Source organism: Carassius gibelio, chromosome B6, assembly GCF_023724105.1.
Source record: "Carassius gibelio isolate Cgi1373 ecotype wild population from Czech Republic chromosome B6, carGib1.2-hapl.c, whole genome shotgun sequence".
Lineage (NCBI taxonomy): Eukaryota > Metazoa > Chordata > Actinopteri > Cypriniformes > Cyprinidae > Carassius > Carassius gibelio.
In genome coordinates this window covers 21279020-21299747 of record NC_068401.1, presented here as the reverse complement: position 1 = coordinate 21299747, position 20728 = coordinate 21279020, and the positions used below count along the sequence as shown (strand labels likewise).

At 37.9% G+C, this 20728-nt stretch overlaps 1 protein-coding gene across 4 annotated transcripts in view; it reads right to left on the bottom strand.

The window, feature by feature from the left end:
- Positions 1–1336: 1336 nt before the first annotated feature.
- The window catches only part of agap1 (ArfGAP with GTPase domain, ankyrin repeat and PH domain 1), a 176368-nt gene continuing 156976 nt past the window's right edge, over positions 1337–20728 (bottom strand). For all 4 annotated transcript variants that reach the window (XM_052559007.1, XM_052559008.1, XM_052559006.1 and 1 more), the window contains 3 exons: positions 20436–20658; positions 5579–5834; positions 1337–4259 (listed from right to left, as the gene is read on the bottom strand). In XM_052559007.1, the coding sequence (XP_052414967.1) occupies positions 4053–4259; positions 5579–5834; positions 20436–20658 (686 nt within the window). In that variant the 3' untranslated portion in view covers positions 1337–4052. The remainder of the gene's footprint in view (positions 4260–5578; positions 5835–20435; positions 20659–20728) is intronic.

The following is a 20728-nucleotide window of genomic DNA, read 5'->3' as shown; positions in this document are numbered from 1 at the left end:
TAATATTAGTCTGCTTCTCTCTTGTTCCGAGGTCACCGTAGGCACCAGATCCAGTCTGTGTCCAGATCAGAGGGTCACTGCAGTGACCCGGATCCAGTACGTATCCAGACCAGATGGTGGATCAGCACCTAGAAAGGACCTCTACATCCCTGAAAGACAGCGGAGACCAGGACAACTAGAGCCCTAGATACAGATCCCCTGTAAAGACCTTGTCTCAGACGACCACCAGGACAAGACCACAGGAAACAGATGATTCTTCTGCACAGTCTGACTTTGCTGCAGCCTGGAATTGAACTGCTGGTTTCGACTGGTCAGAGGAGAACTGGCCCCCCAACTGAGCCTGGTTTCTCCCAAGGTTTTTTTCTCCACTCTGTCACCGATGGAGTTTCGGTTCCCTGCCGCCGTTGCCTCTGGCTTGCTTAGTTGGGGTCACTTGATCTTCAGCGATATCATTGACTTGATTGCAAATAAATGCACAGATACTATTTAAACTGAACAGAGATGACATAACTGAATCAATGATGAACTGCCTTTAAAGCTGCAGTCGGTAACTTTTGATGCTCTAGCGGTTAATAAACAGAACTGCTTGCATCTTGCGGAAGAACATTATAGCCGGAGCTACTTCTCTCCGTTTATGTCTATGAAGAATCACAAAGGTACTGGGTTACTCCGCCGCGGTACCCCCGAAGCAATCTAAAATAGTCCGAATATAAACACTTATTATAGGTGTACCCTAGTGATTCAGGACAAGCTAAAAACACGGTTTGGAAAATGGATTCATGGTGTACTCGCTTATTATGTTCATTTTTCTACATTTTGAACACAAACAAAGTTACGGACCGCAGCTCTGATTGGTTGTTTTTTACCGGGAGCGCATGACTTTCTGCAAATGGCAATAGGAGCACTGGGAGGAGTCAGAGGAGCTTGATTTTTTCACAGATTATCTGTCTCATATTCTACTGTCAGGACATAATGACAGGTTTAACAAATATGTAAAAAATATTTTTTTTACAAAAGTCACCTACAGCACCTTTAACTGTCATTTTTGCATCATTGACTCACTGTTTCCCTAATGAATGTTGTTCAGTTGCTTTGACGCAATGTATTTTGTTTAAAGCGCTATATAAATAAAGGTGACTTGACTTGACTTAAATATATAATTACACTGTAACAAGGACACCTTAAAACAAAGTTTCAACCAGTATAAATCCTATGAATAAATATTACAAAGTTACATGATGTGGGTGTATTTTCTTTCTTCTTGAACCCATGTAATTTAGTACATCTCACAATAAATAGAACACAAAATAAAAGGGTAAAAATCAAAAAGAGAACGTTATATTAAGAAGCTTTTTATTGAAAAGAGACACATACAGTATAAGACTCTGCATCAGGTATAATTTTTCAACACAGTACTGTACAGCTGACACAAACTCAATATAATAACAATAATAATTAGAAATACAACACCAATAATTTGAATCAGAATGATAGTTGTGATGCCAATGTACTAAATTAAGGAACAAATGCAAAACCCAAGTAGTGTGCGAGAGCTCCTCCCCTTTCAGATTAGCATATTCATAAATAATTAAACAGGTCTCTTGGGTTTGAACTTAACATGGAGACTGTCATTGAAATGAGGTAACAAACAAACAAAAACAAGGTAAAAACACTACGTTTTTCTCAATTTTTACATCTATTTACACAAAGCGATGACTGGTGAATGGAAATGCAAATAAAACTGAGAATTTTTTCAAGCAACTTGGAACGTAATGATAAAGCCCCATTTAAGTCTGCATTATTTGCTTGTAATTTTTGTTTATTTTGCTCATTCATGCCTTCTTTATTCAGTTACAGATGGACAGATGATCCAAAAAGATGTTTTACCCAAGGAGAAGAATTACACAAGAAGCAGATGGGAGGACAGACAAAAAAAGAAGAAAGTTGATAAAAAGTATTTTTTCAGATTAAAATGGCAGACTCTTTAGCGTCACCTGTCAGGGTACAGTCATTTTTATGAAGACGAAGACATTTACACAAGGAAGAGAACATTTACATCCATTCATGCAAAAAGATCAAAAACAAGTGTTTTTCCACAAAAAGGATTCAGAGTGGACATTATTTTGTGGGTTCTTCACAAGTGATCTGTGTTCTGTAGTGCATTTAGTCATAAATAATGGTTATTGTGGTAAAGCCTCTAAAGGCCTGCTACGTTATATATACACAATGCAAAAACTGCACGCTTACGAGCTGAAAATCAACATACCTCTAACTTTATTTCTATTCTCACATCCTTCACTAAAGCCTTTGAAAGCTCAGAAAGATTCTCTACACAGTCCCAAATGTCTATCAAATCGACTTCCCAGATCGTTTGTTTTGTGGAATATACATTCGACAACACAGATCTTCTCCCATCTTCAACCCTAAGACAAGTACCTTCACATTTCTACTACCAAGTGAAGAGTAAAATCAATGGCAGCTGAGATTAAATGATCAAACCCATCAAATCACATTATGGAATAAGTCAATATCAAAGCCTTCATGGGATCTCCAGTAATGACATATACGCCCTGAGACAGAGTCTTACATCGGGTTTACATCTCTTAATAACAACGGCAGCGCAGACTAGTGTGGTGATGTCCAAAACGCGGTCAAAAACTATTACTCATGTGTCTACCTGGCTGAATTTTGACTTTGTATTGCTTTAATACTCATTGACACGTAATAAAGGAAGAAGACAAAGGCAAAGAGGAAAACTAAGCTATGAAGAACGATTCAGAGAAAGGGAGCGGAAAGAGTGAAGTCGACTCAGACAGGCACAATTGCAACTTCAGACTGCACTGAAACAAGAAGGGGGTGAGGTAAAACTATATAATAACGCCTTTTGTCAGGGGGAGAGTTTTCTTGAAAAGCTTTACTATATAGTACACTACTTAGAAAAAAAAAATAGAAGAAGAGAGAGAAAAGGAAGAAGAGTATGTACAGATCGGGACTGAAGACCCAGAGAGCCCTTCTCTTCTTTGAGATACATGAGGTTCAGTCCTGTGTTTTCCTGATACTCTGTGGAGATCTGAACGACTGAGCTTCAGTCCTGCACTTCTAAATTCTGGATTCTGGATGGGTTATTTCACTTCTGAAATGCCTGCAAACTTTACTGTAAGCTCAAGTAAACAGCGAGTTGACGTATGGGCGACATATATGGCTAGATTAATGTTTTAAGGTAAAAAAATCTGCTGAATAAAAGCTGATGAAAATAAAAACACAATTCCCTTTTACTTCTGAGGAACATGAATCTTAAAATACTTGTTTTTAAGAATCTGCCGTTGGTCCAGTAATGAGCACTTAGACAAACGCTACTCAACAACGTAAAACAAAAACAGTTTAAAGACCATGTCAGATTCAAACTCAGGGCTCAATAAAAAAAAAAAAAAAGTCCTAATGGGCATAGAACGGATGCAAAAACAAGTCTGAGAAAATAAGATCAGACAGAAAAATCAGTGTCAGAGTGGTGAGATGGAAGTTCAGAAACACACGGCGACCAAGTGAAGTTCTCTGGTTCTTCTGGGTCATTTTAAAGATCCAGCTTAAAAGTATCCCATGCTGCTCAATCATTTCCTGTCTTGCTTTGTCATTTATTAGACTGATATGACACCTGCTCATCAGTTACCAAACACACACTCTATTCTCCCAGCATGCACCTGGCACAGTCAGAAAACCTGGTGTTTTCCGGGATTGTTTGAATTTTTGTTCCACAATGCAGCGAGACACTGGATGTGGGACACTCTCCCAAAAAAAAAAAAAAATGGATGACACATGACTGGCCAAGCCCTTGCCCATGACAACTTTTTCAACCAGTGGGATTGTAAAGTCAGGCAAACACAGTAGATCTGCTCATGCGTCTTCATCAGTGTCGGTCGGGGGCTGTCCCTTGAGTCCGGTATAGTCTCATGATTCTGATGTAGTGGTGCAGCTGTACATGTGAAAGAGTGTGTGTAGGGAGGGAGGAGGAGTGCTGACCAGAATACATGTTCATGTGTATGTGAGTGTACTTCTCATATAACTGCACTGTTCATGCTGCTGCAGCTGTTATTGCGGTTATTGTTTCTGCGTGACAGGTTTGGGGTGGCCATGAGTGGGTAACGCTCGTCAGGACAGCCGTACTGCAGGAGGACATCCATGCACTCCTGACTGTTAGCCTGCCGTGCGTATGCCAGTGCCGTATTGCCGTGAGCATCCCGTGCCATGATGTCAACACCGTACTACAGAGAGAGAGAAAGAAAGAAAGTTAGCAAGAGAACATTTATTATTATTATTATCTTAAAAACTAGATTTGAACAAACTGAACAGAGAGAAATACATACGCACTGGGATACATATGCACATTAATCTTAACAGTAAAAATAGGATAGATAGATACAGTGTTGGGGAAAGTTAATTTTAAAAGTAATGCATTACAATAATATGTTACTCCATAAAGAGTAACTAATTGCATTACTTAGTAAATTTTTATGGAAAATAATTTTTCTTATCGGAGATTGGCCTGCTTGTATGTTTTTAACATAAAAAAAGTTATATTTTTGGAATATATGTAAAAGCCCTTTCACACTAAAAGTGAAATGAATAAGCCTCAGGCTGAAGGAAATGTAAATTCAATTATTAACATATTTAATTAACATTTAATTATTGCAGGTTTGCGTAGTATTCCGAGTTTGCATTTAAGTTTTTAATGATTTTGAGGAATACTAAATCTGTTTTTGTGCAAGTGAGATAAGTAAATGTGTCTTCATATTTAGTCTAGAACTATAGTAACTATTGAATTTACACATTTCACACAACGTCTCTGCATTTACTGCAGATTTTTCTCAACATGGTAACAGAGCTGTTAGTTAATAAATGGGAAAATAAATATCTGGCGTTACATGTTTGAAAAATTAACTCTGATATTTTACAGCAAATGAAAAAGTAATCCCTTACTTTACTAGTTACTTGAAAAAAGTAATCTGATTACGTAACTCAAGTTTCTTGCAATGCGCCCAACGCTGAAAAGATACATATATAAATATTAAAAAAACAATCTACATCAGTCTGATACAATACCAGAAAATGATTATTTCTGCCATTTCAAAAACCCTTACCAGGTATTTATCATTCCATACGCACATTAACCTAATGAAATTTGTAAAATACTTTATTAGAAACATAAAGCACAATTTATTTGGAATTGTAATAAATGTACAAAACAAAACACTTTATGAACTATGCACAAATGTTTTTACTTATGACCTTTGTTGTTGACCTTAATCCCATCAGAAATGTTAATTATTGTAGATAACAGTCGTGTCTATTCCATTTTTTATTACTGCTAAAATTAGAAAGATGAACTTGCTTGCCAGTCTGCCAACAGACCAGATGAAATGTGTTCAGAATATTGAATTGACAGATAATAAAACTTACTATTCAACTGATCCCCTTTAAGCTTATTTTTTAGGTTGCAAATTTGTGGTGAAAAGGTATTTACTCAAAACCCACACCCTGGCCATTAGTTTGTGTGTAAAAAAAAAAAAAGTGTAGCACTTACCCATACGAGCAGTTGCGTGATCACAACATTTCCCTTGCGGCAGGCCAAGTGCAGGGCTGTCCGGCCATCACCTTCCCCACAGGTTTCATTGACCTCATCTCTGGAGCCATGGGCCAGCAGTATGACCACGAAGCGCAAGTCTTCCTCCGCCGTGGCCCGCAGTAACTGCTGTCCCAAAGTCAGCTCTGTGCACGTCAGCGATGCCAAAAACAACTTCTGCTCATATTTGGCTCTGATCCAGCGCTCACGTTCCTCTCTGAAAGCACACACACACAGAAACCAGATTAAGGCTCAGGATTGAATTAATGCTGCGCTGTCAACACATGGTTCACACCGGTGGCATGTTTTGATCTCGCTCTCATTCCAACTGACATTTAAAATTTGATGGGATTCATGTACAGCTTTTTGATTTCGTTCCCAGTCCTGCGCCAAACATCTCTATTAAACATAGCAGCATCTATAGCTTAATACACAAAAAAAAATATATATATTATACTGAGCAGAGCAGAAACAATATAACCACAGGAGACATTCTGAATGATTGTTGTCTATGTGTGTAAATGTATGTCTCACTTCATGGACTGTACAATATACTCACATCTAAGATCATTTTTGATCCTCGCTCACTTAGGGGTAGGATTGAGCAATATGGTAAAAAATGATCGTGACAAAAATTTTCATATCAGTAGATATCGCTAATTATCAAGATAAGTCTTCATCTCTTTCAAGTTTAATTAAAAATAGGTTTTTGGTCCTTTTATTGAAAGTTGCAGAAACCAGACCATTAATTGTTGGTTTAAAGAAGTATAAATCAGGCTTTAGGGGTGCAAAAATAATAAATTGAATACCTGAAAAGCTAAATATGTTAATGAGCAGTTTGTGCTTCTGGCTCAATAACAAAACAGATGTATAAATAAATATATACAAAAACGTCAGTGTTGAGAAAACAGCAGTTGAGAAAGCATCTGATCAATGTGAAATGGATATGTTGAACCAGCTCTGCAATTCAGCACTTCAGTCGAGTCACATTATGTTTATTTACTGTATATAGCACTTATTACAAGAGAATACTTTAAAGCAAGCACTTTACAGTATTAAACATGAAGAAAGAGTGTGGCTTTCAATTAAAACTACAACTTAAGTTTTTATTATTAAGCAGCTCTCCAGTGTGTTCATATTTTTACTTGTGTGTGTTTTGCGTATTATCACCAAATTTGTAGACAGAACTTGTTGAGAGTTTCTCTTTCAAATACCCAAAATGTACTTCAAACTAATGGTTTGGCCTGATTTAGTTTGTGATGTCACACCGGTTCGATTCTGCAGGTTCAGCAAGAAACAAACAGAGAGGAAGCAAGCGACATACTGAAGTGGCTGAATGAAGTGGCATAAAAGTGTAAAATGCAAGTGTGTGTTTGACAGGGTAACAAGAGAGGGATCATTTAAAGCATCCCCTCCTCAAACTGTGCTATGATCGCACTTAATCTCTGTTAATCCCCGCAGAGTAAACAGCCTTTCTCCGACACCTCAGGATTAGTTCAGCTTCAGCTCCTATCTGAGGGGCAGAGGGAGTTCTGATACCCCCAAGGAAGGGAAGGGAGTTGGGCAGAGGATATTGAGCTGTTCCCTAAAACACAGCTGCCTCTCAGGGAGTCCAAATACATGAAATCAAGATCTGATCTATTATTGTAAATGAATTATATATATTTGAATTATACAATAACTTTAAATACACAAAAAAAATTAAATGATAAATTAGATTGCAAATATCATGCTTAAAATTATAAAAGAAATTACCCAATTTATTTATTTCCAAGTTGATATGGTCTATCCACTACTCAATGCCACAGCCATGATGGGCTTTGAAAGATGAACTCAACTGTGTCTCAAAGGGTTAAACTGACACCCTGATTACAAATTAGCCATGTATGGATGTCAGGGGCCAGAGTGCAGAGGGGATAACATTTTATCAGAGAGGCAGATGGATAAAAATAGGTAATCAATAGCCCAGGGGATCGATGGTTTAGTGACATCCTTCTTAATCAAAGCAGCGAAGCCATGCTGACGGACCTGAACCCCCCACAGCACATTCAAAGATTTTCTGTCTAAGGTCACAGCTAGCCTCACACCTCACAGTCACAAGTGCACACACACACACACAAACATGACACACTTGGGAAAGAGGCAAGTTGCAATCACCTGTTGATGTTAAACTAAAGTCAGACATTTGCCTATAAGCATAACTTATGGTTCAGTTTGCTTTGACACTGAAGACAACAGGAAGGGGCGGTCCAAGCAATTTTTTTAAGCAACCAATAACAGTTTGTTTCTTATGAGACTAGTCCTGCTATTTTTCAGCACACAAGCACACGGTGTCACAAGATCCTTCAGGAATCAAATATGCTGGATTGGTGCTTAATTATAAATTAATAATATTTTTTTTTATTATTGTTCTTATCAATATTTAAAACCATTATTGCAGATTTTTTTTTTTTTTTTTTTTTTTAGTAAAGAAAATTGAGTTTTTTCAGGATTATTTGATTAAAAAAAAAGTTCAAAAGAAAATGATTTATTTGGAATTGAAATCTTAAAGGTGTCTTATGATGCTGCCAAAGAGAACATTATTTAGTGTAATGAAATGTATTTATGTGGTTCAAAGTTAAAAATAAATAATTTTCCAAATACATTACATTATTGTCTCTCCTCTATGCCCCGCCTTCTGAAACGCGACAATTTTTACAAGGCTCATTGGTCTGAAAAGCGAGGTGTGCTCTGATTGGCCAGCTATCAAGTGCATTGTGATTGGCCGAATACCTTAAGTGTGTGACGGAAATGTTATGCGCCTTAACATATTGTGATGCCATGTCTCCCCAGAGCGACAAGATATAAACATAAAACCTATTATAAATGTGATATAAACATGATTTCTAGTTTTGTCCTCTTTTGGAAGGCCAAACAAAGTAGTTTTGCTTTCTCAGCGAAACAGCGTCACACACTGTAGCCTTGAGTGAGCAGAGGCCGGTTTGAGTGAGCAGAGGTGGACCGGCTTGAGAACGATTCTACTTCATCCACAGTGAAAGCCGATCCGGCGATCCACAGTGCAAAGTTGAAGTATTTCCTCAGCGACCAGCACGGATCAGCTCCGGGGCATGATGAAGCAGATATCGTCCTCTTTTGGAAGGCCAAACAAAGTAGTTTCGCTTTCAAAGAAACCGCAACAACAATACTACCATCACAATAAAAGGTACGCCTTCTTTCTTTGCTTGAACATCTGGGCTGCGTTATGCAAATCTTTCCAAATACTGACGTAGAGATGTGGGGGCGTTTTAGAACGAGCAGTTTTAGGAGGGAGACTTTAGTCTTTGCAACTTTACAGATCTTCTTTATGCACCAAGAGCTTGTAACACTCCAAAGAGAAAGGAAAAATTGAAATGGCATCATATGACCCCTTTAACATACATATCTGCACTGTCACCTTTGATCAATTCACTGCATCCTTGCTACATTAAGTTAATTTCATTTATTTTTCCTTTAAATCTTTCTTACCCCAAACCTTTGAATGCCATTTTGTCATGGTTTACACAAATATATTTTACTGTCCATTACTGGAATAACTGACATTTCAAAACATATAATCTATATGCAGTTTTAAACCGTAATAATATTATATTATTACTGATCTTTCTGTATTTTTGAACAACTAAATGCAGCCTTGGTAAACATAAGAAAAATAAAAAAAAGAATTATCCCAAATTTTGGACTTATAGTGTATATCAAAGTCCATGGTTGAGAATAATGTCAAACAGAAAAGGAGAAAATGCTATGAAATGCCATTCATCCAGACCAAATATATAGCAGTAAAAAGCAGACAATATCAAGAAACTTAAACAGAGCTTGCAGCATTGATCATTTGATTCACAGTAGGACCAGTAGAAAAAAGCACAAGAGAGAAGAAAGAGCAGGAAGGAGAGATGGTGAAGAGATGAGTCCGGAGGAGGAGAGAAAAGCTACAGCTTCTGTGGGAAAGTTGAAGAATTTTATTAACTGTGTGTGTTTTGAGAGGGGGGTCTAGCAGCACGGAATGTTCCGGGTGCTGCTGGTCAGCACAGGGTGAGTGAGAGGGTTGGCACGAGGGCCACGGACCACAGCCCCCATACAAAGCATCCTGGGAGCCATAGAGGAGGGAGGGGAAAACAGAGAGGAAGAGGCTCGGCAGGGTCTCCCCACTGCCCCTCTGCCTCTCTGTGTCCAGAGGAAATGTGGAGCACTTCACTGCCCTGAAACGCATGCCTTCCCCATTTAGCAGCGTTGCTAAGTGCCAAGACTGGCTGGCAAATGAGAAAAAAAATAAATTAAAAAAATTTAGATTAGATCAACTACAACAACAGTGCTCATCAATATTATGTATAAAAAGAAATGCAGCTAAAAGCGTTTGTGGGGCTGTTTGGGGTTAGATTTGAATTACTATTCATTTTACAAACCTTGAGGAAGACAACAGCTTTTACTGTTTGACTGTCTCTCTTAATGTGCACAAACACACCTGTACACACACATATATGGAATGTAAAATGGGCAACAAAAATGGTTCAGAAGTCATGGTCACAAGTGTAAAGGGAGAGGATGGGCGGCACGACTGAACCTCTTTGAAAACACACACACACACACACGCACACACACACACACACACAGAGAGAAGAAAATAGGTCACCTGCTGCCTCTTAAAGCCCACCCTACCACTTTAATTTAAACACATAAAAAACCTGTACAAAAATAACTACCTTGTCTTTGTATGTCAAATTCACAAATAAAGATAGACAACAGTACTGTATGACGACAAGATAATCACATACAAATGTGAAAAAAAAGAGCAAATGATACCCAGGGGTCAGATCGGGAGCTGCTTACCACCTGGTGTCAGTAGGAAAGAGCAATCAGGGCACGCGCACACACACACGCACGCACGCACACACACACACTCTCATTATTACCTCATCTGAATCTTGGGGAACTTGTCCTTACATAGGATGGCTAATTGAATTAATTAGCAACTCTGTTCCATGACCATGTATCACTGTGTGTGTGTGTGTGTGTGTGTGTGTGTGTGTAGGCATACTGGGGAGAAATTGCTGCCAGCAGACTGCAGGATTCAGCAGGAGTTTAATTAAAAATTACTGGCCATGCACATTAGATCCAAAATGGTTACCAGCAATAAGACAACAAGTCTGAACGTAATGTAAAGTTTTGTGTGCAGAAAAGTGACTGAAAACCAGAAATGACTTTCTTACTCAATAATATATAACAGTCTACGATAAAAATAAAATCTCAAAAATCAGTTTAAAATACATGTGCAAAGTATTATCTGTATTCATACAGGTTTCAGATGGCTTCAAAAAAGCTACATTTAAACAATTTCATCTTAACTTCACAACTAATGTAATGCAGTGTGATCATTAAACCAAAAGAAATTACATTTTATTTCCACCTTCAATACCTGCAGTGCAAGTGTACTTTTCTTTATCATTACTTGAATAAAAAATTTATTATTTAAGGTGGTAGTAACATTTCACATTTAAAAAAAAACTAAGAGACTTGTCATAAAAGGTCACATTATCTGAAATTTAAAAATATTACAAACTACTCAAGAATACGGTCCTTTTAATAAGCTTTCATACTTTTTTCTTTATTATGATAACAGGACAGTAAGTCCATCATACACATTTATGACACTATGAGCACCAAAGTATTCAAGAATTTTAATAAAAAAATGGAAAACATGTTTATCACAAAAGAGGTGTATTCAAGCCATTTTTACGCATGTATTGAATGTTTAATGCATTCTAAATTAATTATTAGATTAGCTTTGAGTGTCTAGAAAAGCGCTATATAAATGTAAGGAATTATTATTATTAATAGATAGATTTATTTTAAAAAAGTACATTGTGTGATTGACTACAGTAAAACCATTAAAAATAATATGGAATTTGCTTGTAACCCATTGTAAGAAATCTTTAGAATCTTTGTCATTTTAATATGTAATGATAATGATAGTAACTGTTAGTTACTTTGATGCAAACTACAATTACTGTGTTTGTAACGCTGTGATCATGGCAAACATCTGTTTGTGGGACAGCTTCATTAAAGTGTGCTGCATTGCTGTTTTGGGACGTTTACCTGAGGGGCAGACGGGGGATGAGACAGTAGCTTCATCGCTGCTGGAATGCAACAGGCCGGGTCACAGGGGAATTATCGGGAGTCTACATCAATCCCTTGTCAGGATGCTTTCCTGTTTGTGAGTGTGTATGCACTTTGTGTTCTCCCTGGACGATCACTTTGTGGGCTTGTGTTTACCTACTTGCCTGTGCTTCCTGTCCAGCTCAAAGCCAGCGGCTGTTTACCCAACACTGACAGGCGTCCGCTAATGCAGCCGCCCATGACAGGACAGCCCTCCAGCTGCCACTGGCCCCAGAGATCCCCCACCCCAAACACACACACCTCTGAACTTCTGTGAGAGTTCAGAGAGACCACATATCGGATGCTAACTTCCTTGTGTGAGATCACCAATTTCAGGTTGTACGGAGTAAAACAAAAGAAAGAGAAATTCATAGAGATGAGATCGACGCTGATGCTCTTTTCTTTCAGGCTAATTATACCACTAATTCAGCTCATTAGTGCCCCACTGACTCACAGGTAATGAACTCTGACAGGCTAAATCTGTCAAACAGACAGCGGTGCACATTTACCTGCGCATGCGCAGACACGGACATGCATGCTCATTCATCGCAGAGCGTTAACCCTTACTCAAAAGACACATGCCTAGCTTAAATATTTACTATGTCTCAAATACATGTCTTGTGACCAATCAGTGATCAGATTTTGTTACATTACTATCACATGGCACTGTGTCACAGCATGTTGAAGTCTGCCATGATAAAAAAATTAATCAACTGGATCATTCTGGCCAGCGCTCTGTTGTTTTAAGAGTGCTTTATAAATGAATTAACTGAAACTGAAAACTGTTTTAAATCAACAAAATATGATAATTTATCAAATTGCTTAGGTGGATTGCAAAGTAATTTTGTTTATGTATCACTCTGCCTAAATAAAATGCTACAAAACTTCCACAATTATCTCAATTAAGTATAAAACAAAAATATGGCGTTTTATATATTGCACAGGCAAGCGTGAACGGATCTCTAGTTGATCTACATTGGAGTGAATGTGTAAGTGCAACTAGACTAAATCTATCCAGATATGAAATACGTTAAAACATTAAACGAAAATTTGGTACATGATTTATAATTAAACTAATTTCATTTAGAAGTTGCTAGAATTTTTTTGCAACTAAACTGATTTTATATGAACATGAAATTTAAAAGCACAAAGATTGAAGAGGTATAACTATAATAGACATTAGTTATTATAACAATATGTTTTGTTTTATGTATACAATCATTTTTTGTGTATGACAGGTCACAGGTGTACAGGAGGCAAAAAAGTGAATGGACCACCAAAAAAACTAAAAACAGGCTGCCAATGATTCTCAAACTCACTATTTTCTGCAAAACATACAAAACTTTTCAAAAAAGAAACATCACTGACTGACAGCATTCATGGGGTGAATAAGGCCACAAAGGGGAAATTTTTCTACAAGAGCTGCTCTGTTCCTACACCCCCCCCCCCCCCCCCATTTTTAACAAGGAAAAAACAAGGACCTGAAATCAATTATCCTCTCCAGCCTAGTCGTTAGCTGCCCTTGGATAGACACAGATAATTAAGCTCAGCGCTTCTTTTAATATTACGGCCACTTAGCGATTCTGCTTCTTACTGAGCTCTAGCCTGCGCTACACTCAGATCAGTCCCACTGGAGGCAATGGGCCACACTCATATGAGGTTCCATTAACTGGATCAGAACGCTTCAGTGGCAGCATGCAAATGGAGGCCAAAGGGCAAAGAGAGATGAAAGAAGCATGTATGAGATAGAAAGAGACAAAAAATGAAATGTGCTAAGCATCAGTAAAACAGCATAGGGCTTTATCTTTGAGTATCTGTGTTCGATACGCTCTCAACAGCTCCATGTATGATGGAAAGAAAGCATGGGAACTAGTTGTGACGCAGGCTGGATTCAAAGCCGAATTTTCTGCAGCCTTCGACTAACTTATATACTTGTCAATCTTTCATATTAACAGATTTAACACTTCAAAAAGAGGTATTTAAATGAAAAAATTATGAAAAATGACATTTATTCGTAGCTTTTACTTTCCTAAATAAAAAATACCCATGAAAACGCCACACTGACAGAGCAAAGGAGAGGGAGAGAACATTTTGCCACGCAAATATATACACATTATTAATTCTGTACTAAATTGGACGAAAAGGTAGACGTTGTGATGATTCAGGCATTAAATGACCTCTTGCTTCATATTATGCTGTGCTCTGATTGGCTCTTGTCAGCCAGTTTAATGTCAATAGTAAATTGGAAGGCTTGTTAACCTAGTTGGGACATGATTACGGGCAATGGTAGGCAGTCATGTAAAAAATAATGTCTATTAGCCTAATCTAATCAAGAAGTCCTTTTACAGATGAATTAGAATGGGGCAGCCAATTATTTGAAACATTTGCGTAGCGCTTTCTGTCAGTGAGACAGAAAAAGGCAAGGAGAGACAGCGACACCGAGAGCTGTTTAACATGCACGCCACGAGTCTGGCTCAAATCAACGCTTTTCTCGGAGGAAAGAGGTCAGAGGCTGACCATCACAGGATCAGCTAGATAATGCTGAAGAAATGGACCTCAGTGTATAGCTGAAGGCACTGACAGGATTACGCTGGTGAAAAGAAGAATGTAAATGACAGAAACAAGGTGTATGGTACATACACAATCTGAAATGTGATTTTTCTTCTTTCCTTCCCCACAAAGAGAAAGTTCAGCGAGTAAGCGGCTCATGGGACATTAATAGCACATCGCTCTCCGTCTACGTCTGGATTTGAGGAAGAATGAAACCCAGCAGGTCTCCCCAGCTCACCCCCTTCATCCTAGTCCCCAGGGCCCAATCTGAGCTCAGCTTTGGGGACGCACACCTGCACCCCGGCCCAGATTAAGAGCCGGGTCTAATTTGAAATCTGTTAGCTCTGCCCTTTCAGAGACCGATATCTGGTCATAAAGAGGCTCTTTTTTAGCCACTTACTGCTGAATTATTATAGGCCAGGCATTGCTCATGATGACGCATGTGGCTATGGAAGTCAGGCAGTGTGTGGAGCTCAATATCTCAGCTGTCTGATGGAGGTAAGACCCCTCTAGAACAGACTACCCTCATGTAGAACACAAAGTCTTCACTTAAAGTCCTTTTTATAATTACATCTATTGTGTGTAGAGGTGTCGCAATATACAGTAACTGATAATAACCATGAAATTTTAAATGAAATATTGATAACATGTTAACACTACACATAGCAGGTGACGATACTGCATCTGAATGCTGGTTGACGCCAGTCATAAAATAGATGACAACACATTGTGTAGCTACTACTGCAACACAATATCATGTCAGAGGAAGTGTCAGACAAAAGCAAGAAACTCGATGCACACCCGGAAAAAGTAAGCTAGCGATTCTAGGAGTTTTTAGTTTCTGTATAAATTTTTTTTTTTTTAAACACGGTAAATGCAAACAAGGCACCAGCAGCAACCCATTCACCCAATTTCATCATCCTGTAGGTTTTACAATGGTTGAGTAAGTAAGTTTGTTAGCAAGTTGGTTAGTTTACTCTTTATTCAATAACTTTATTCAATAATTAGTTTCCTCCGCTTCACCCTAGAGCGCCATTTTGGAGAGTATAACATACGTAAGCAACGCATACTGTTCTGTGTCAGCAGCACTGTATGTGGATATGCTGTTAACATTGTTTACGCTTTGATCTGAATGTAAACAACGTATCCGCCTACATACGTTGCATACATTGTTCACGTATGCAATACTCTACAAAATTGTGCTAAAGGGTGACACAGAGACGACGAATTGTTGAATTAAGTTATTTTTGTTCTCTTTGCTCACAAAAAGTATTCTCGTAGCTTTGTAAAGTTACAGATGATGTCACATGGATTATTTAAATGATCTCCTTATTATGTTTCTGAGCTTTGATCGTGTAAGAATCCTTGCCAACAATTGGAGGGTCAGAGAGCTCTCGGAACGCATCAAAAATATCTTAAATTGTGTAATACTATTAACAAAATAGAAAAGTTAAATACAGGCTTCACACAAACTACACCATTGTCGCATGACGAATGTCATTCACCACCATTAAGCTTTTGACAACTCTTTCAATGTTTATCTTTAAAAAAAATCTTCCATCAAATTCTGAGTTAGAATAGTTTGAAAGAGTGCAATTATAAACACAATAGGGATATACATAAGGAGAGGTAGGTAGTTGAGTTTACCATACCTGTTCAGCGTATTGGCATTTAATGTCCCTGACAAAACTAGTCCCATTTAGCCACTTGTTAGCAACTGCCTTTTTCAAGACTGATAAATAACGTGTTGTAGAAATAAATGTAAAAATATCCTGAACTTGCGTTAACCACATACTTTATTTAATCAACTGAAGCAAAAAGCCAATTTAAAAAGCACCCGACTGGCTTAAAAAAATGAAACCAGAGGTGCTAAAATTCTAACTTGTTTGCAGGTTTTGGCATACAAAAATACATCATCCCTGAAGCATATCATACTTTCTTTTCGACTCAATAAACATGCAGCAAAATATAGTGAGTGATGTCACAAAAACCCTACTGTGTAAAAAAGGTTTTGAGCCATTACATTACATGGTAACATGGGAAAACAAGTATATCACTAATATTCACTTGGAACAAAGGGGTGTGTGAAACACATACACAATGCATGTATTTCACACTTTAAAATATTCACGCTTGGTGACAGGCTGTGAAACGTCAGAGTGTCGCTGAGGGTTGGCAGTGTGAGATGCCAGCGAGCGCCACCCTCCCAATAAGTCACCACGAGGCGCAATTAGCAGAGCTGTCACTCCTACCCTGCCTGGGCCACTAATACAGACCGGCATCGAGTGTGTGAGGCAAGGGAGTGGGGGCTCTGGTGTCCATGGCAGCACCACACTAATTAAAAAAATGAGACCGCAACATGGCCTAGCTGCCACCAAAGAGCACTCATGCCAAAACCTATCGCCTACAAGAGAGTGTGTCAATGTGTGTGTGTGTGGTCAAACAGTCCCCAAAATAAGCCCATAGCGGTGTCTTTGAGTGACCTTATAGACTTTTAAAGGCAGTGGAGGTGTGAATTTATCACAGGCAGTAAAAGGTTAATGGGTATGTTTAGAGATTCTCTCGGGCTCTATCATACCTAACGGCCAAGCAGCCCACGAGGCAACAGGAAGAAACGTTCCATTTGCTTCGAAGTAAATGGTTAAATACAGAAAACAAGTTTTTATGGTTAAATAGTCTTTTTTTTTTTTTTTTTTTACTGATTTATCTAGTACTTAAAAAGCTAAAAAAAAAATTGATTAGCAGAAATTAGCTCTATAAAGCAATAAGAATATAAATGCATTTTTTTTTTTTTTAATTGTCATTTAGGGATGCACCGATATTAACATTTTGGATGAAAATGATTAGGTAAATAATTGTTATGCTAAATCAAAAAACAGATAAACAGCCAACTTTAAAATTGAAAATAAATTAAAAATAAAACACTTCAAACTTAAATCAATTTGTTTAGACATTCAGGCAAATTCTTTTTAAACTTTAGAATTTTTTTTAATTAACTAAACATTAGGGCCGTGTTTATGGGGGACACTAGATAATAATAGGGGAAATTAAATAATATGGGAAACTAGCATACTCACGAAGAAAAAAAAAATCATACAGATATGATAAACAATATGGCACCAGTATATTGTACATAGTCAGATTCTTTGTTTAGCCAAACTAAAGATTTTCAACTACTTTCTTCCCGTCAGCCATGTAAGGTTTTAACCTGTTTTCTTTTTCAGCCAATCTTTGACCATTTTGATAACACTGAGATAACATGCTCGTGTTTTGTTTACAACCATACAACTATATCCTTGTAGAGTGGGGTTTTGAAAATAGGGTGCGTGTCAAAATCAGTAAATTATTAAGAACGGCTAACATACAGCACCTTTAATTCAGCTTTAGACATTTTTCTCAAAAGACAAATAACAGAGAGTGCTGGAAGCAGAGGTTGTCAAGGCTAAATGCTAAACAAAACTGTACAGACACCGCTTGTTCAAGAAGAAAAAGGGGAAAGGAGTCTTTTTTGTTGGATTCAGGTGGACTGAGAATGATCAGTCTCAAACATAATTCCAGCCTGCGGAATGAGGGGTGATGCATACGGAGACAGAGGTGTGGAAGACAGCGTCTCTCTTCCTCCTTACCTCCAGCTCACACCCCCCAAACAGACCCCTAATTGAAAGACGAGAGTAGCCCAGACCTTGACAGGCGGGAGGTCAGTCTAATTGCTGCTGGCCATATTTAACATTAAGATAATCAGCCCATTAATTACCCTTTGGATCATTAAATCAGTCGCTTGCAAAATGAAATTTCGAGCTCTATTACTCACTTGAGAGACCACGAGGGAGGGTTTTCATTTATCAGCCACCAATCCTGGATGCAGAGCGCACACACTAATGCCTGAGCTGCTCTCTGAATATCAGTATTTAGCGACAAGACAACACTTCAGAGTCTCAGTCCTGAGACACGCTAATGGAGAAGACCATGAATTTCATATGCATCGGAAACCAATCATGTTGAAAACTCAATATTTTCAGAGATGTAAAGAGAATATGCATTAGATACATTTATTAGGGTCAAATGTGCTTTTTTCAAATCAGATTGAAGCCAGTTGGACGGTTACAAGCGAAATCAATTCAACTGAGAGACCACGGATGGAATTCAACTGGATGGAATCAGGCTGGAAACAGCAATTCTCAACTGAAAATTAAGATATTGTTTTAAATTTTTGATCAATGATGTCTTAAAATTTTAATTATAATAATAATAATAATTATTATAAAAAGTATTTTTTGTTTTTGTTTTTTTTAGATTCACTTTCTGTCAGATTCTTATTAGCCCCCTGCAGTTCCCTCATGAAATTCTAGATGACGGTTAGTTAAACCGTCGGAAGTTAAAGACGGGAAGATAGAAAATTACTCGCAACGGAGCACTGACACAATCACACGTGTGTGCGATCAAAGGGTGGTCAACTTAGTCTAAAAATGCAAGTCTAATTCTACACGTTTCTCACTGATTTAAAGTATCACACTGAATTTTTTATTGGGTTTCCCAATCAGACTTCTTGACCATCTAGAATTTCATGAGGGAACTGCAGGGGGCTAATAAGAATCTGACAGAAAGTGAATCTAAAAAAAACAAAAACAAAAAATACTTTTTATAATAATTATTATTATTATTATAATTAAAATTTTAAGACATCATTGATCAAAAATTTAAAACAATATCTTAATTTTCAGTTGAGAATTGCTGTTTCCAGCCTGATTCCATCCAATTGGCTTTTTACCGATACAATATCACAAAAAAAATGTATGTACTGCGGAAATTATATAGGCTGGTAGCCTATCTGTTCCTAATCTATTGGAAACAAAACAAACCCCATTTCTCAGAAAAATTATTTCCAAACATTTGAAGTATATCGTGTCTGTTTTTTTTTTTTTTTTTGTTATTGACACCACATTTTTTTTCGTTAAAGCCTCTTTTTTCAACAAAGTGTTTCCAAACAAATGTTAAACGAAAAAAGATTGTGCAATTTTTTTTTCTTGTAGCTTCACTGCTTAGCCTATAAATGTATTACACAGCAACTTTTAATGTCACTAAGTAAAAGCCAGTTCCAGTCAAAAACATGAAGGAATCAAACTGAATTACACTTTGTCTATTTCAGCAGGAGTATTGAGTATGAGTAGAGAGACGACTGCAGGACTGTGTCCAGTGACTGAGGTTAATTGAGATAATATTGACCCTCTCTGTAATCTCCTCTTCCCACCCTGGGGGCCACATGGCTTCACATACATAAATAAACAGCTACATGAGGAACTATAATCGCATTAGCACATTGACAACGGGCGGCTGAAAATGGCGGATCCATATCGAAAGATTTTCAGAGAGGAGGGGAGTAATTAAAAGGTGCTTCAGGTGACTAATGAGGCCGGCGTGGAATGGGAAGTCGATATTTTGGCGGCCAGCAGTCAGCACTAATTTGTTATGATGGCTGGTGGGACTAAAGCCTCTCTGCCGATAATTACACTGCTAAAGATGGAGGAGCAAGGAAAAGGGAAAATCTGATTTTAGGTTTTTCCAAAGAACCCCACACACATATGACATAAGGCGGATTGAAAAATATGACAAATATCAACTGCTGGACTATTCAGAAAATATGTTTATGTCATGGAAAAGTGTGCGGTTTTCCAGGGTTCCTAAACATTTTCCATTTTTAAATATTTTTCCAGACTTTTCTGTAGATTTTTATCTGTCATCTTTATATTACATTTCTCTGGCTCGGTGCAAACCCTCTGTCACATGTTCATTGCATGCACTGGTATTCTAGAAGTGATAACATGCTTACATGAAGAAATCTAACTTGCTTTATAAACTGCATATATTCACCTGCTTCTATGACCACTGCTTGAAACTGTTATTGTGGTTTGATCAGGCATTATCACCAAACAGCAAAGAAAAATCATGGTAGTACTCACTCCTCTAAGCTAATGCTTTTTTTTTAATAAAATTAAAAATTACAGAAATTATAGAATGCATTGATTCTGACCAAAGTTTAAACAGATACATGTTTGAAATAGGAAATTATGTAAATTCGTACCTGGTGGCATCAGGGGCAGGCTTTAGGCGTCCTTGAGCATTGGCTTCCCACACACTATTAGCCAACTCATTGCCGATGGCCGACATGACCTTGATGAGCTCTAGAGGCCATTCGTCCAGGTCCAAAGAGCGCACACGAGACAGGTGAGTACCCAGGTTGCGATGAATGCCTGAACATTCTATACAAATCAAAGCCCCCAGGTTCAGACTGGCCCAATCAGGGTCTAGAATGCCAGACAAACAGAGACAGAAACAAAGAGTTTATATACAGCATAACCACATACATATGTCATA